The 15,946-nt window shown below is 41.5% G+C and overlaps 2 protein-coding genes across 5 annotated transcripts in view; one reads left to right on the top strand and one right to left on the bottom strand.

Annotated features, from left to right (window-relative positions):
- Positions 1–3,058, top strand: part of MYO1C (myosin IC) — a 108,649-nt gene extending 105,591 nt beyond the window's left edge. For all 4 annotated transcript variants that reach the window (XM_077836392.1, XM_077836389.1, XM_077836390.1 and 1 more), the window contains one exon: positions 1,415–3,058. In XM_077836392.1, the coding sequence (XP_077692518.1) occupies positions 1,415–1,441 (27 nt within the window). In that variant the 3' untranslated portion in view covers positions 1,442–3,058. The remainder of the gene's footprint in view (positions 1–1,414) is intronic.
- Positions 3,059–7,808: 4,750 nt separating this feature from the next.
- YWHAE (tyrosine 3-monooxygenase/tryptophan 5-monooxygenase activation protein epsilon) overlaps positions 7,809–15,946 on the bottom strand; it is a 56,288-nt gene continuing 48,150 nt past the window's right edge. Inside the window, exon 6 of the mRNA XM_077836393.1 lies at positions 7,809–8,740. Coding sequence (XP_077692519.1) covers positions 8,688–8,740 — 53 coding nt within the window. The 3' untranslated portion in view covers positions 7,809–8,687. The remainder of the gene's footprint in view (positions 8,741–15,946) is intronic.

The raw sequence follows: 15,946 nt of genomic DNA, 5'->3' as shown, positions 1-15,946 counted from the left end.
GTAAGTGTCTTCTGTTGTAAGAGTTTGCACAGCTTGAGAAGGAAAGTAATTAATCTAAATGTGTTTAGAAAAGTGGGTTTTAAATTATGGTAGTCTTTGTTTTATACAGCATCCCTGACGCACGTCAAGTCCCCTACACAACACAGGAAGCATTTGCATCCCAACCTCTCTCCCATTCTGAGACATTTGAGGGCAGCACACTTCTTTTCCTGCAATTACCAGAAATTGTTCAGACCTGGCCATGCTGCTTCTCTACCTGTAGTGATGCAGTTCAGTATTCCCACCTTATCTGTTCCAAACCCACATTATAAAGTGTTGTTTTTAGAGCAGCAGTAAGGAAAAATCCTTTACTCCAATCTCAGCTCCCCTCTGGGACTGAAATAGCCATATTGCGGCTTGAACAGGACTACTTGTCATACTCCTCCAGATTTGTTCCCCTCTGCTATCATGTCACAGCAGGCCAAATGGAGCAGTGTGAAGGCTCCATCTGTGAGACCCCCTTTCAGGAGCCACAGAAAGGGGAGCTCTCCCATATTTACAGCACAGAGGTCCTCGCTGTGCCAGCTGAATAGAGCTGTCTGTTCTGCTGATTGGGGTCCCCAATGTGCAAACATGCTAAGATTCCTCAGTGGAGGAGCCCAGCAAATTGAACAATCCTTTCACGTCAAAGACTCTCCAGAGGTAAGTCCAAACCCATTGAATCTAAAGTCTCCATCCCAGTTTCAGACTGGTCAAGAAGTCAGTCCCAGAAGGGAAATAACTTTCCACCCCTCTCCCCCCCAAGGTGGAACCATCTAAGATAGCAGCCGTACAGATTGGGGTTTTGAGGAGGGCGAGTGAGAGGAGAGTTACTTATTCACATAAAACAGAAGACTTTACATAACAGAATTGTTGGAATTTGGCCAGGACACTGAAACCAGCATCCCTTTTCTGGGCTATGGACACCTTCCATAGCCCCAAGTGGTCAAGGCCCCTGTTTGCTCTTATGCCTATATGATAATGTATCCCAAAATATTTTATGATTTTCAATCCTTTGGGACTGTCCATAGTGTTTGCCAATTAAAAAAGTTTATGTGGACTCAGTTTTTACCACATGGAACAAGCAAAGCAGATCTTCCTCCACTGATAACCCTGGTAGAAGTTCCAGGCTACTGGGGTAAACAGGTGGGAGTCTGCATGAGATTTAAGAAATCCTGACTTCCTGCACTGGCAAATTGGTGCGTTTGCTTCCTGATTTACAGAATCTGGCTGAACTTGTTAGATCAGGACAAGTTCTTATTTATTCTGCATATCATACGGGGTAACTCTGCTCCAGTCCAGACTTCAGTATCTTCATGGGGTAATTGTTAAAAACGTTTGCAGTATCTTTTGTTTCCATTCCACATTCTAGATTCTTTGCCTTTCTCCTCTTCAGGTTGCTCCTCGTTTGAATTCTCGATGATAACATTTGTCAGCAGGAAGGGATCTGGATTGCCTTTTATACAAGTGGCTGGACATAGTGGCCTGCAGTCTTTTTTTTTTTTTTTTTTTTTTTTTTTGCTGCTTTGCTCATTTTCTTAATAGTTACCAAAGAACTACACTTCCACAAAACAAAGTGAAAACAAGAGAATGTAATCTGAAACTACCCCAAAAAAAGCACCTTCTCTTTCCCCCTCCAACTGCTTGGGTCTGAATTTGTTTCCACAGCTGGGGCTTGTGAAACTCATGTACTCGGCTGGCCTCAGGGGGAGTTAAGGTTGTCAGAGACCAAGCCCTGAAGTGAAATTACCAGCTTTTTCTCATCTGTCCTGATACATACATACGAAAGCATGATCATAAGAAATATGAAGTGGCAGATCTGTATTGGCCAACTCAGTAAAGTGCCAGACTTTATCATCTGAGAACATTTTATGAAGAATTTTGCTTTGTCACTTTCTGATGCTTTGTATAAAAATAGTAAAAAGCCATATTATATAAATGAGTAAAACCCTGTAAATATTTTTTAGCTCAGTGGGTGAGTTGCACTATAAAAAGCGGAGAGTCTATGGGAACTTTTGAGCTTTTTAAAAACAATTATGGAGGTAACGTAGCAACTGTACTCTTTTAAAGCACCCTTCATCTGGAACCTGCCTTCCAAAGGTGTCCCCTTACCCTTTTTTTCTTGTACTGTAATGCCTGTTTCTTATGCCTAAACATGTGCATAAAAGACTGCCTCCTTTTTGCAGACACACACAACTCTTCCTCCCTCCCCTCCACCTGAAAGAGCATGTGTGTTTATTGGTCCTGGCCACATGGCTGGTATTGGTGAAAGATTCACAAGTGACCTGTTCTGTTAAAGCCCTTGGTCTCTCTGCCCAAGCTGCTATTTGCTGCAGTTACTCAGCAGCACTGTAGGAAAATTGCTGCATATTGGCAGGAGTACCCAGGCATTTGCAGTCTCAAACACACCCAGGGCTTAGACATAGCCTTCCACAAACAAACACTGTTTTAAATGGAAACAGGTGGTTTATTCATCCCCACCTGGATTACTGCTTGGCCACATGGTGCCTGCACTTTGTGGAATCAAGCCATTAAATTCCATGCTATATCATTTTACTCTGAACTGTGTCTGTTCAAATATTCACCAAAACTGCACCAGGGGATGAGAGGAAGAGCACTACTGAGAAAAAAGCACTAAATATGAAGGGTTGGGGTTTGTTTGTTTTACATAAATTTAGGAGGAAAAAGCTTGGTGGTGAATGCTTTCTAGTAAACAGCTGAATCACAGTGAGATGCAACTGCCACAGTCAACATTCTCCTGGTAAAGATAGGCTGCAAGGCACCACGTACTTGCCTTCTTTGGGGCAGAGCATGCCTTCACAATTCCATCTGTAATCATGGGACAGTGGCAGGCCAAACATGCTGCCACTGGTGTGCAATGAGCTCACTCTAATACTTTTTTTCTACTTCATGTGCTATCAGATAAACACTGCCTCAAGCATGGAATGCTGTACACCCTCTAGTGTATATACTATATTAATGCTGTATACACTCAATGATGTAATCCCAAAAGTCTGCTCAATAAACTTTTTTTTTTTTTTTTAACAAAAAAGCTGAAGCTTTATTTGAGTCATTTTTGTTTATTGTTAAGCATTTCTACTAAAGGCTATGTAACAGGTGAACTAAAGTGAGTTTGTTAGCAACTACCCTAAAAACAATAACATCTTACCTTCTAATGCTGTGCCTCTAAAAGTATCATCTGGTAATCTTGTTGTGCCTGAAGCTTAACTTGTATAATTAGTGTCACTCCCCGTGGTCTGTAACAATTTGACTGGGAAGGGAAGAAGTTTAGTAGTACATAAATGAGCCAAGTCCTGCTGTTGGCCATTGCCTACCAATGCTGCCTTTGAACCATTCCCAGCAGGTCTCTGCCTGCTGGAAGTAAAGCACCTAAGATGAGAAGCCAATTTGAGAGAAGTGCAGAGGAGTAAGCTGTGGTCTATGTGAAAAACTTTATATATATAAATATATGTATAAATATGTGACTGAGTAGTAAGTAAGGCAACACCCATGAGCAGTAGTTTATTATCTAACCCCCTCAGCTGTAACTAGGGGTGTTAACAGGAAGGATCTCCTATCATGTAGCTACAGCCTTTTGGGGAGGTGGTGGACCTATGCCAATAGGAGAAGCTCTCCAACCACTGTAAGTAGCATCTTCATTAAATGCTGCAGTGTAGACAAACTCTAAACCTGTGCCTTAGAGAAACATAAAACCTGTAACTAAGGAGAGGTGGGATGAGGAGAGAAAAAGCAGAATTTGTTACAATAGGCATGTTTCTCATAGTGTTCTGCAATGAACTAGTCTTAGCCCAATATTAGGCACTAGCTTTAATCAGTGAGCTGGAAAGAGACCTAAAATCCCTTAGTAAAATGTGCATGTAACAAAAGTTGAGGCCACAGTAAATAATGATGGTGGCCAGGTATTTATGACCTGACCCATTCAATAAAGTGGGCTCACCTGACTAACATACACATTTTAGTATAGCCAATAGCAGTATTACACATCCAGGCATAAAGACTATCCCAGTTTACATGATGAAGCACTACAGGCTACCAAACAGTAAATTAGGCCTGGTCTACAATTCACTACTTTTGTTGACAGAGTAGTGGCAGTGAAAACACTGATATTCTGTTACTAATTTAACTCCACTCATACACTAACATAATAAAAAACCCTCAATGAGTGGTATAGGTCTTTTTGCAACTATGACCATGTCTACACTAAAGTTGAGCGACTCTGTGGAAAATTAAAGGTAACAAGATGGAATCTGGAGTCAAATGGGCAAATCACATTTCAATGGCTGCTTCACTTAGTCATAGCAGAGGCCATTACCCATACTCTAGTTAGACCATCCTCAGGAAGTCTATTAGATGCAGATAAGCTTCTTCCAGGTCCACTGTGTTAATTGATGAGCTATCACTTGACTACTTTATTCACAATGTAAGTATTACCAAAGGAGCAAACATTTGCAACACAGTAGTTAATATTCATAACTTCAGATACAAAATGGTGAATACATGCATGTAGCATAATCATTCAACAAGTCAGCTTTTCCATAGACAACTTACATCCCCTAATTGCAACAAATCTTGAACAAAATATGTAACAGAGGTAGAAACAGTGATCTCCATGGTCATATTTTGATCATAACACATCATTGTCAGTCCATGCTGCTTTGGATAGTTATCAGGCAGAACCAGTCATCAGCATTGGATGCATGCTGTCTGGAAGGGTAGTTGAAGCATGAAGGAACATATGAATCTTTAGTGCATCTGGCACGTAAATATCTTGTGATGCCAACTACAACACTGCCATGCGAATGCGTGTTCTGCTTTTCAGGTGACATTTTAAACAAGATGCAGGCCATATTATTTCCCACAACTATAAACAAACTTGTTTGAGCAATTGGCTGAACAAGAAGCAGGGCTCAGGGGACTTGTAGGCGCTAAAGTTTTACATGGAGTGGGCTCCCTGCTTTAAAAAAACAAAACAAAACAATTCTACAATTGTAAGTTCAACTTCCATGATGCAGAGACTGTACTACAGTACTTTTATTAGGTGAATTGGAAAATACTATTTTTTGCCTTTTACAGTGCAAATTCATCAAAAATATAAAGTGAGAACTGTACACTTTGTATTGTTATAAATGAAATAAATATATTTGAAAATGAGAAACAATACCACCAAATATTGGTTGAACAGTGTGCTTAATTGCATGATTGAGATTAATTTTTTTAGTCATTTGATAGCCTTAGTGTGTCATAATGTTCTAATTCTGGAAAGGGCTGGTGGGAGATAGCTCTGAGGCAACAGAGAGCAGCTACTAACCCTGCATTTGTTCTAGGTAACACTTACAGGAGGTATTTTCTCCCACTGTACTTCATGGCCAGCTTCAATTTGCCATTTGACCTATATTTCTTTCTATAGCATCTGGCAGGATCCAGGTTTCTTAGTTTATTTTTCTGACAACCCAGAATAACTTCAGCTTCTTTTCATATAGGTCCCATCATATCAGTAAGATGGCCAAGAACTTGCATCATCTGATCCAAAAGCTTCATACAACAGCCCTGTACACCCCTCCCCCCTGCTGCCTCCAGAAAATGGTTGAGGGACCATACTTGCAATTCTGTCTACTCATGTAAGGCATTGCTTTTGAAAGCATGCAGGGGGACCTAGGATGTCAGATGACAGTTCATGTTTGTTTTTATGAAGGAGGGGGCTGACAATATCTGGCTGGACTTGGCTGCCTGTGAAGGGCCTGTATAGTGAGATGACCACTCCTTCAGGTAAAAATCTCTCCCCCTTAGAAACACCGAGTCCCTAACCACCAGGGATATTTTCACTACTGAAGATAAATGTGGCTATCGGGTTAAATTCTGACTGTTGCCCACTAAGGAACTGTCTGGCCTCCTAATATGGAGGCCAGGGAGATCAAGAGAAGTAAGTAAGGGATGGGCTGAGGCCCCTTAGTACTTGCCAGTTCTTCCACAGCTGGACCTGCTGTCCCTCTCATCACTCCATAGTCACCTGCTGGGCAGAGAAGGTGGTGAAGACAAGCACCCTGTAACAGAATCTGGGAACAATGGCATTAGGACATGGCAATCAGCAGCAGCTGCTGATCACAACCACCTGTTATTTTCCCAGTCCTTTAAAGGTGGCATAAAATCCCTATCCCATTATTCAGTCTTTCCAGCATGCACAATATACAGCTATACCTTTATCTGGGGCAGCTGCAGACCTCCCAGGCATTATTTCACAATATGCAGTTCATTCTTCTGAGTCTAGCTCACCTTTAAAAAAATAGTAAAATATATATATTTGATTCTCTGTGTAGGTGTGCAAGATAAATATACTAATTTTATTAGTTTATTTCCCCTTTGGCAGTTTGCCTCATCATCCTGCTTCAGCAGCAGGAGCAAAAATGGACTCCCAATACTCTGAAAATGTTTCAAGTGGCTAATGCTCTCCTGTTCTCAAAGAAACTGGGCTTATTTGTCTCCCTATGTCACTGTCTCTCAATGTAGGCACTTGCCTGGAGCTAACCCTAGAACCTCTCTGGGCAGGATCCACATCAGACAGATGTGTCTTTCTCCTGGAAATCTCACCTTGGAATAACAGTATGGGGGCACCTAGTATAGAAGAGGCAGCAGGGAGAGAGGACTGGGCTCAAATGCCCCTTACCACATTCTTTGGTGTTTGTATCGTCCATACTCTGTCTGGTCCCCTCCATCCACAACCTGAAGGCTGAGGGGCAGCTGAGCTCCATAGTCAAGGGGTGTGTGGCTGCTGGTGTGGGTTGTAAGGACTCGGGAGTGACCTCCCATCTGGTATGCTGCCCTTCAACTTCATTCCTCTCATGGAGATAGAAGTGGGGCTGCTTTCCCTGGAGCATGTTCTTTTCCAATCTGCTGCCTCTTTTTTCCTGCCTGAAGGGGGAGCCCTATCCAATCTGGGCTGCTTCTTACCCAGTGGACCTACCTTCTCCCAACTTGCTTGGCATGGGGGAGGAAGGCATGCAGAGGCAACTCCACTTAGGATGTAATTTTTCCTCAGCCCAGCCGAACTGCAGAATCAGCTGAGCTCCCAACAAATGGAGCTGAGGGGACAATCTCCCCCAGCAAAAGCAAACAGCCATGGGACACAGCTGGTTAACATTACTGAACCACGTTTTAGTTTAAAAATCTGAAATACAGTTTGGAATTTTTCTCAGAACACTGTGGCAGCAAATAGGGTATGGTTGAGCCTGCCTGCTGCTGTGACAGCAGGAAAAAAAAATGAGGGAAATTCCAGAGGCAGGGCAGTACCCCACAGCCAGTGACTGACCGATCTGGTTCTGGCTCCAAGCTGCATGCAGGCTGAAGAACCCCATTGTAACAGATCTGGCACAAACAATGAGCTAACATACAGCCTGTGTTACATACACTAATGGCTCCAGTTCTTTAGAAATGGGGACTAAGTTTCAAAAGTGATCAGCAATTTTGGGTATTCAACCACAGACACCTTAAAGGGGCCTGATTTCAAAAGGGTCTCAAGTTGGGCACCCAAAATCTAGTAACTTGTGAAAATCCATCATACTATAGAAACAAGCCCTTCAAAAGCTCAGTGAGTCCATCTGAATTTCCTTTACCAAATACTTGTTACTAGTGTTTAAATGTAAGCCATCCTGCACATATTTTTTTCATTCCCACTATTACCCTCCCCCCTCCTTTGAAGTGTTCAAATTTTCCTGCTACTTGTAATGTATGAAAGTCTACTCTAGCTAATCCAAGTATAAAAGAGGAACTCACAGTAATATTTGGCATTTTTTAATTTAGGTTTGTTTTATTTAAGTTTAATGTTAATTCCATGCTGTGTTTCAGTAAGAACAATACAGATTCTGTATCTGTGGCTCCAGTCAGATATCCAGTAGTACAAATTAGCTTCAAGTTACACATACTGAACAAAAGAGGTTGAGCGAGCGAAGGGGAATAGGGATGGGGAAGGGAAAAAAAATATTGAACACGCATGCAGGCTTTTCAATGCCACCTTCAATGCTAACCTGCTTTGAGGAAAAGTAAAAAGTAGGCAAGAATGAGCAGCCACGGATTGTTGAACTGTTACCAGCACCATATTTTTCAGCAACATTTCAGCAGTTTGGAAACTTTTTTTTAAACAGTAAAATCACTACAATAAACGTTCCAATGCAACCTGAAACTTCAAGCTAAACACCCAATTAAGTTTAAACACTGGTATAAAATTCAGTTTAAACAATTATAAAAAAGGAAAAATGCCACCACATGCGCCCTACAGTGCGATAACAAATCTCTCCCCTAAAAGTCTAATGGCTTTCAGATGTAATATTCACTTCTAATAATAATCGTCACATCTGGCAGAAGACAATACAGTAATGCTGAAAAAACCTTTATGCAGTCCTGTTAGTGTCTTAAAGAACCTAAAAGCTGGCACCAGTAAAATCCACAGAAATTCACTCTTGCCTTTAAGAACTTTTAAACTGTGTAAAAAAAAAGAAAAAAAAAAAAAGAAAAAAAAAGAAACCCAATAGGGCAGGAACCTAAATTCTGAGACCCAATGTAAAAGTCAGATTTGGTGGTTCTCAGAGTGACACTGAGGGATTTGTTGGGGAGGGTGGGTGTGGTCAGAGATGGGTTCTCTTGTTGGCCTTGGTGTCTCACTGGTTTTCATCTTCCACATCCTGCAGCGCTTCTTTATTCTGTTCTTCACCTACAAAAATGTGTAAAAAAAAGTAGTCAGCTGCTTCATCATTTCCATATAGGATCCCTACAAAGTTGCCAACATCTTGACATTGATTATTTTCATGCAGTTTAATCATATATAGAACATACTTATAAAACCAGTTTTAATGTAAAGTCCTTCCAAGGAAAAAGTTCTGCACTCCAAACCTGCCACATTTTACAAAACACTGAATTATGCCACAGGCTATTAGTACATGTTCCCAGCTAAAAGGACAGAGTCACCCAAGAACCAATAAAGTGACAATGAAAAGATGCACGTATGAAACTAGATGCTCTCTAAAAAGGGACAACTAAGACAAAATTATGGCGTAACTGTCACACAATCCTAGTGACAACTACAACCAAACAGATCAAACTGTACTTCCCTAATAACCTCACTTTTACTATTAAAATGAAGAACGCTGACTTAAATAAAGAAATGGTGTTTAACACACTGGTATTTAGAAAATGAAACACCTACCACTCATTTTGCTTAGGCCTGATCTGCATTTGGAAATTTAGTTGGCATAGCTCTTGCTTAGGTGTGTGGAAAAAAATCCACCATCCCCAATCAACATAGCTACATTGGCAAAAGCCCAAGTGTAGATGCAGTTCTACTGGCAAAAAAAAGTCCTTTTGCTGGTATAGTTTATTTTGTTCAGGGAACTAGTAAAAGCTATTCTGCCAAAAGAACTTGTCTGTAATGGCTGCATCTCCACTGGGAGAGTTTATGAGGACAGCTACTTCAGGCAAGCCCCTTCTAGTGTAGAGAAGGCCACCTCAGTCTCAGTGCTACAGTCAATTTTGCAAAAGAACTCCACTGAAGTTGCACAGTATATTAGTTTCACCAAACAAAATTGGTATGAATATATTTTCCAACTTTGCAACTCCAATGCAGGAAAACAAGCCCAAAATCCTGGACTTGAGGTTAAAGATCACATTTTAGGCATTTTCCCTCTCTTGCTTCTTTTTTATGCCAATTAGTTTGGAGCTATACACCTGGTCCATAACATGCAGAGAAAAACCAGCTTTTTCATTTGAACTGTTGCCTATGAATGAGGTCTAAACTAGTTGTCCCCTCCCACTCCCCCAACTAGAAGCATGCATGCCATCTGTCTATGCCTTTTCCTGAAATCCAATGGAACTACATAAAGTGAACAATTCTAAACATATGTAAGCAAATGCTGCAACATGTGAAAGGGTCAAATCAATTGATGAAGTAATTAAGGTAGATCTTTTTCTACACAACTACTCTTAACCACAATGAAACAGTTCTGCCTCCAGGGACAACATATAAACAGGATTATCCATTCACAGTTTGCTGTAAAATCCAATCAAAGCACTCAAATGACATTTGGCTTCCAATCAAAATGCCCGCGACGGGCATCTCCAGATACAGGATTAGCACTAGGTATGGGATTAGCACAATGTAAGGGAGGTTTTGGAAGATGTAGCTTAAAAGACCTACGTGTACAAGAAAACACCACACAAAATTATATGACAGATCCACTCAATTTAAAGAGAAAAACAGTAGAAGACCTAACCCAGGAAGATGGTTAATATGTACAGAAGATCTGAACATGCTCTAACAGGCATACTTAAGCAAATACTATAAAACAGACCAAAGTGAAGTACTTTTCATGCCCAAGTATTCTTAATATCTATCCAGTCCAGTTACAAAAATGCCCAAGTCAGTTTGGGTCAGTTACATTTGATGCAAGGTAGGGGAGACAGGTCATGAATGGGTAGAAGAGTGCTTAGCCTTGGAATGGAGTCAGATACAAGCAATTTGTCAGCTGCAGGATAGTGGTATGCAAAGCATCATTAGTGACAAGAGGAAAACTGAAGTTGAAGAACTTCACTGAGCCATGATGAGGACTTACAAAGTAGAGTTTTTGGGAAATGAACAGTTGGACTTTCCTTTAGGAATCTACATAGCAGGAAAGAAGGGGAAAACAGAAATCATATGAAAGACAACATTACAAGCATGAAAATAAATTAACAGCTTGGATATGACACATGGTTAAAAGATATGAGATGGACAGCTGTAGAAGCCCAGTGACATCAAATGTTAAGGAACAGTGATAGAGAACCTACAGAATTCAATCAAAAGTGAACAGAAGTAGTTAAAGCCAAACTATAACTACAGTTTTATTGGGTCTTTGATTTATCAAATAAATTAGTAGTTATATAGTAAAATAAAGGCCCACCTTTTCAGTTTTTTTAAGACATTTCTCAAATGTACACATAAACAGGTGTATATACATTATGCTTTTCGTATACATCAGTGCTCATATTAAATGGGTTCACAATGAATAGGACCCTACCACATTCATGGCCATGAAAAACACATCATGGACCATGAAATCTGGTCTTTGTGTTTTTACCCTGTACTATACAGATTTTACAGTGGAGACCAGCATTTCTCAAACTGGGAGTCCTGACCCAAAAGAGAGTTAGTTGCAAGGTGATTTTTAGGGAGTCACTGTATTGCCACCCTTACTTCTGCACTGCCTTCAGAGCTGGGTGGCCAGAGAGCAGCGGCTGTTGGCTGGGTGCCCAGCTCTGAAGGCAACATCCCACCAGCAGCAGTGCAGAAGTAAGAGTGGCAATACCATACCATACCATCCTGACTTCTGCGCTGCTGCTGGCAGCGACTGCCTACAGAGCTGGGCTCGCAGTCAGCAGCTGCTGCTCTCCAGCGGCAGCGCAGAAGTAAGGGTAACAGTACTGCAACACCCCACCCCTGCCTATAACCTTGCGAGACCTCCACCCCTCAGTCCTTTTTGGGTCAAGACCCCTACAATTACAACACTCTGAAATTTCAGATTTAAATAGCTGAAATAATGAAATGTACTATTTTTAAATTCCTATGACTGTGAAATTAATCAAAGTGAACCATGAACTTAGTAGGGACCTAACAATCAAATACTATCAGTCCAAAAAAACCCCTGATTTTACAGAAGTTCTAAATTTAGCATAGTTACTAAAAATTGTATTAATTTTAGAAAAATCAAAGTCAAAGTAAGAGACCTTTATCAGCAACAATTATTCACATTAGACTGGGCTCTAGGGGGAGGAGGAAGGCCGCACACCTGGACTCTGAGGGGAGTGCAGGTGTCTGGGGGCACCAGACAGCCCCCTTCAGAACCCCCTCAAGTGGAACTGGGTTGTCATAGGGATTTCTTTAAGTCTACACTCCTGGGGGAATCTTTTTTTATGCTCTGTGTGTTGACATTCTTGTTAACATATTTTGAAATAAATTACCAAAATAATTGAAACTGGAGTGATTATACTGTGTTGTTATTTTGACAAACATACGCAGAATTTTAAAATGTATGCAGAATTTTTAATTTTTTGGCAAAGAATTCCCCCAGGAGTATCCTGTTTGAGAGCATCATTTATGCATCCCAGGATCATATTAGCTCTTTTGGTCACAGTGTCACATTTAGTGGATTATCCACCACAATCCTCATCTTTTTCAGAGTCACCGCTTCCCAGGATAGAGTCCCACATCCTGCAAGTATGTTCTACATTCTTTGTTCTAGAACACACATTTAGCTATGTTAAAACACATCGTTTGCTTGTGCCCAGCTTACCAAGCAATCCACTGAATCAGTGACCTGTCCTGTTCATTATTTACCACTCCCCCAAATTTTTGGATCTGCAAACTCTCACTGATGATTTGATGTTTGCATGTAGGTTATCGATAAAAGTGTTTAATAGTGTAGGGCCAAGAGCCAATATCCACTGGACCTCACTAGAAACATCCCTTTGATGATTCCTCGTTTATAATTATATTTTGAGACCAATCAGCCAGTTTTTAAATCCATTTACTGTATCCAAAATTAATCTGACATTCTAGTTTTTAATCAAAATGTTGTGCAGTACCAAGTCAAACATCTTACACAAACCTAAGTCTATTACATCCATAGCAAGCCTAATCTTCAGGAGGTGATTAACGTAACTAATATTGGTCTCCCATGCGGTTCTGAGTAGCAACCTCACATCCCAATGATATCTGTTGCTCTGCTCATCAAGAATCAAAAAAGTGAAGGTGTATTGACAGATAAGTAAGGCATGTCTCAAGCAGCATCCAGTGTGGTTACTTGCCGGGGGGGGGGGGGGGGGGAGGAGAGAGAAGAGGCAACATACTAGTAACTGTATTGTTAACATATTCTAGCATACTAGCTATCACTACAGTGTTTCTTTTTGAAAAGATCAACAGTCCACTAGTCAAATTCCAATTTTGTAAATATAGTTTGCTGACCTGAAATTTCCCATTTCAGTTAGAATTGTGAATATAATAATTTTTAAATAGCTTACGCACAGACAACTGGCTTTTAGCTATCCTGTTTAATAATAATCTCATTGCTTTCCTGGTGTTTAAGTTGAAAAAGAAAAAAAAAAAGTCAGTTGGAACATCAGGAAAAGCAAGCTTGACTATGGCATGGAGCCAAGGAAGCAGAAACCCAATACTTGATTAGGACAAAAAATTGAAGATACTATAATGAATAATTTGCATTGGCAGGGAGAGGAACAAAGTGACCTACTGTAAATAGTCTTTCCTATCTAATTTCTATGTATTCTACTGAACACATTTTAATGAACTTGCATTCAACTAAGCACAGCTTCTTAGAATGAGACACAATGCACGGGTACTGCACAGTACCGAGGCAAACTTCAGTGCATCACTGACACTAAGCACAGTTGGTTTCATCAAAGGGCAACCACCATACTAAAGGAACAATGATTTTGAGCACCTAATCATCGGGAAGACTGTATTTACCACTAAGTGTAGTATACTATCTGTACAGATCCATAGCTTGAACATGCATGAACTTTCTGCACCAGTTGAAATGCTCTAGAACAATGCTACTCAAAGTGGAGGTCAGTGGACCAGCAACGGTCCGCGAGCCATCGGCTGCCGGTCTGCTTGCACACTGGGGAAAAAAACTGCGGGTCCCCCACCTCAGATAGCTTGAGAAGCACTGCTCTAGAACAGTGGTTTTCAACCTTTTCCTCATTTGCTGACTCCTAAAAAATTTCAAATGGAGGTGCAGACCCCTTTGGAAATGTTACAGGTTCAAAACCACTGCTCTAGAAACATGTAGGAGCAGCATGTGTGCTCCCTTGTGAAACCTGAAGTTTGCACCTAGGGTTATGGGGGAAGCAGGAATAGAAGGTGGGTAGCCTGGATCTATATTAACAATCTAGCCCAACAAATGAAGGTGACTTAACTGTAACTGGAGGTTCTTTGAGATGTGGGCTCCCTATTTGTATTCCACATGCGGGTATGCATGAACACCACGCACCTGAGACTGGTAAAGCCTTCCAAGTAGCATGCCTTGGTCCACCCCTGTGCCCTGGTTCTCCTTGTGCTCTACACTGAGGGCATAAGGGGAGGCATAAACCAGTCACCTCTGAAGTTCCTTCTCTACCCCACAAATCCAGGTATGATTCAAAGCAGAGGGAAAGGAGAGCGGGTAGTGGAACACAGATAGGGACCACACATCTCAGAGGACCTCTAGTTACAGGTAAGTAACGTTTATTTCCTCAAGTCCTGGTTCCCGATGAATTCCACACATCGGTGACTGGCAAGCAGTACTCAAACAGAAAGGGGTGCAAGGATGCAGGCAGTATAGATGCCTGAAACAATGGAAACCCTAAGGTTGCATCAGCAGAAGAGGCTTGGACCAAAGCATAATGTCTTGTGAAAGTACAGCTTTCACTCCTGGTTGCCCCCTTAAAAATGTCCAGCATAGGAACATCTCAAAGAGATGGTGCTGATCCTGCCTGTGCTCTAGTGAAATGCTCCCAAGCAGGGAGATGCATCAACTGATAGCAAAGGAGAATATAGCCAGATATCCATGTAAGAGTTTGAGCAGTAAGAGTGTTGAGTAGTCAGTGCTTGGTCTGCTACAGCAACAAATAGTCTAGGTGATTTCTTAACAGGTTTTGTTCTTTGCAGGTTGAACACTAGTGCTTGCTCTGACATTGAAAGAATGAAGTCTCCTCTCCAAAAGAATGAGGCTTCAGTAAGAATATTGGTAAGTGAATTGGTTTATGTGTAACTCAGAAATTACCTTCAGAATGAATTTTGGGTGGAGGCCAAGGGGTAACTTCTCTTTATGAAATGTAGTCACTGGGGCAGGTTGACCCCAAGTGACCCCAAGCTCACCTCTCCCTATTTGGCTGACATAATGGCAACCTGGAAGGCAACTTTCATAGATAGATGGAACATCAAGCACAGGGCCAACAGTTAGAAAGATGGCCCAGTAAGTGATGAAAGTAGGAGACTGAAGTAGTAAGTTCCCAGTCACACCCTTTAGAAAGCTGGCTGTCACCATGAGTAAAAAATAGAATAGCCATTACCAGAGGATGAAATGGACTAGTTTGGCTAGGTTGATATCCAATGAGCTAACAGAGAAACCATACGTCTTCAGAGTGAGGAGGTAGTCTAAAATTGCAGAAATACCTGCTGACCCTGATCACTGATTCTGTTGCACCCACATAGAGAAGGGTGATCTTAAGGTGTTGCTGCTTGGATCTTTCTATGGCTGCTTGTTCTACTAGGAATTGGGGGCAGGGTGCAAGAATAAGAATATTGCCCCTTTTACAGACACAAAATAATGTTTTTCAACCCTTTTAGGGGTAGGTGTACATATTGCCAGTGTATGTCTAGCTGGTTCCATAACAGCTTCATTCACCAAGAGAGCTACCCTGTTGGGTTCTGCGGACTGCAGGATATCCAAGAGCTTCTGCTGCGTATCTTGGACTTCTAATAGAACGTGAAGTTCTACTGCCACCCTCTGCAAGAGTTCTCAATATTGCCTATAGTAATCTGGTACCAGCTCATCATCTTCCTCCTCCATGTACTCTTATGGAGTTGAGTGCCATTGTCTAGGAGGAGAGGGATTATGTGACTATCTAGTACAGCACATGTATCTAAGGAGTGTGCATAAGGATCCTCTGGACACCAACAGGGCCAGTAAGAAGGATCAAAGCTAGTTCAGGGGGCCCCCCAAGGCACTGGGTTCCAGCAATCTCCTGGAGGGTAACCCTGCTTGGGCAGAGGACAGGTCCAAGAAATACCTGTGGGGGGGGAGGGAGGGGAAGGGAGGATGGTTTATCTTGGACATCCGTTTCAGCCAATGGGAAGGCTGGATCCTGCTTTAATCAGTGGTACCGTCAA

This window comes from Eretmochelys imbricata, chromosome 17, assembly GCF_965152235.1.
Source record: "Eretmochelys imbricata isolate rEreImb1 chromosome 17, rEreImb1.hap1, whole genome shotgun sequence".
Lineage (NCBI taxonomy): Eukaryota > Metazoa > Chordata > Testudines > Cheloniidae > Eretmochelys > Eretmochelys imbricata.
The sequence above is the reverse complement of the archived record's forward strand: the minus strand, read 5'-3'. Positions and strand labels throughout refer to the sequence as shown.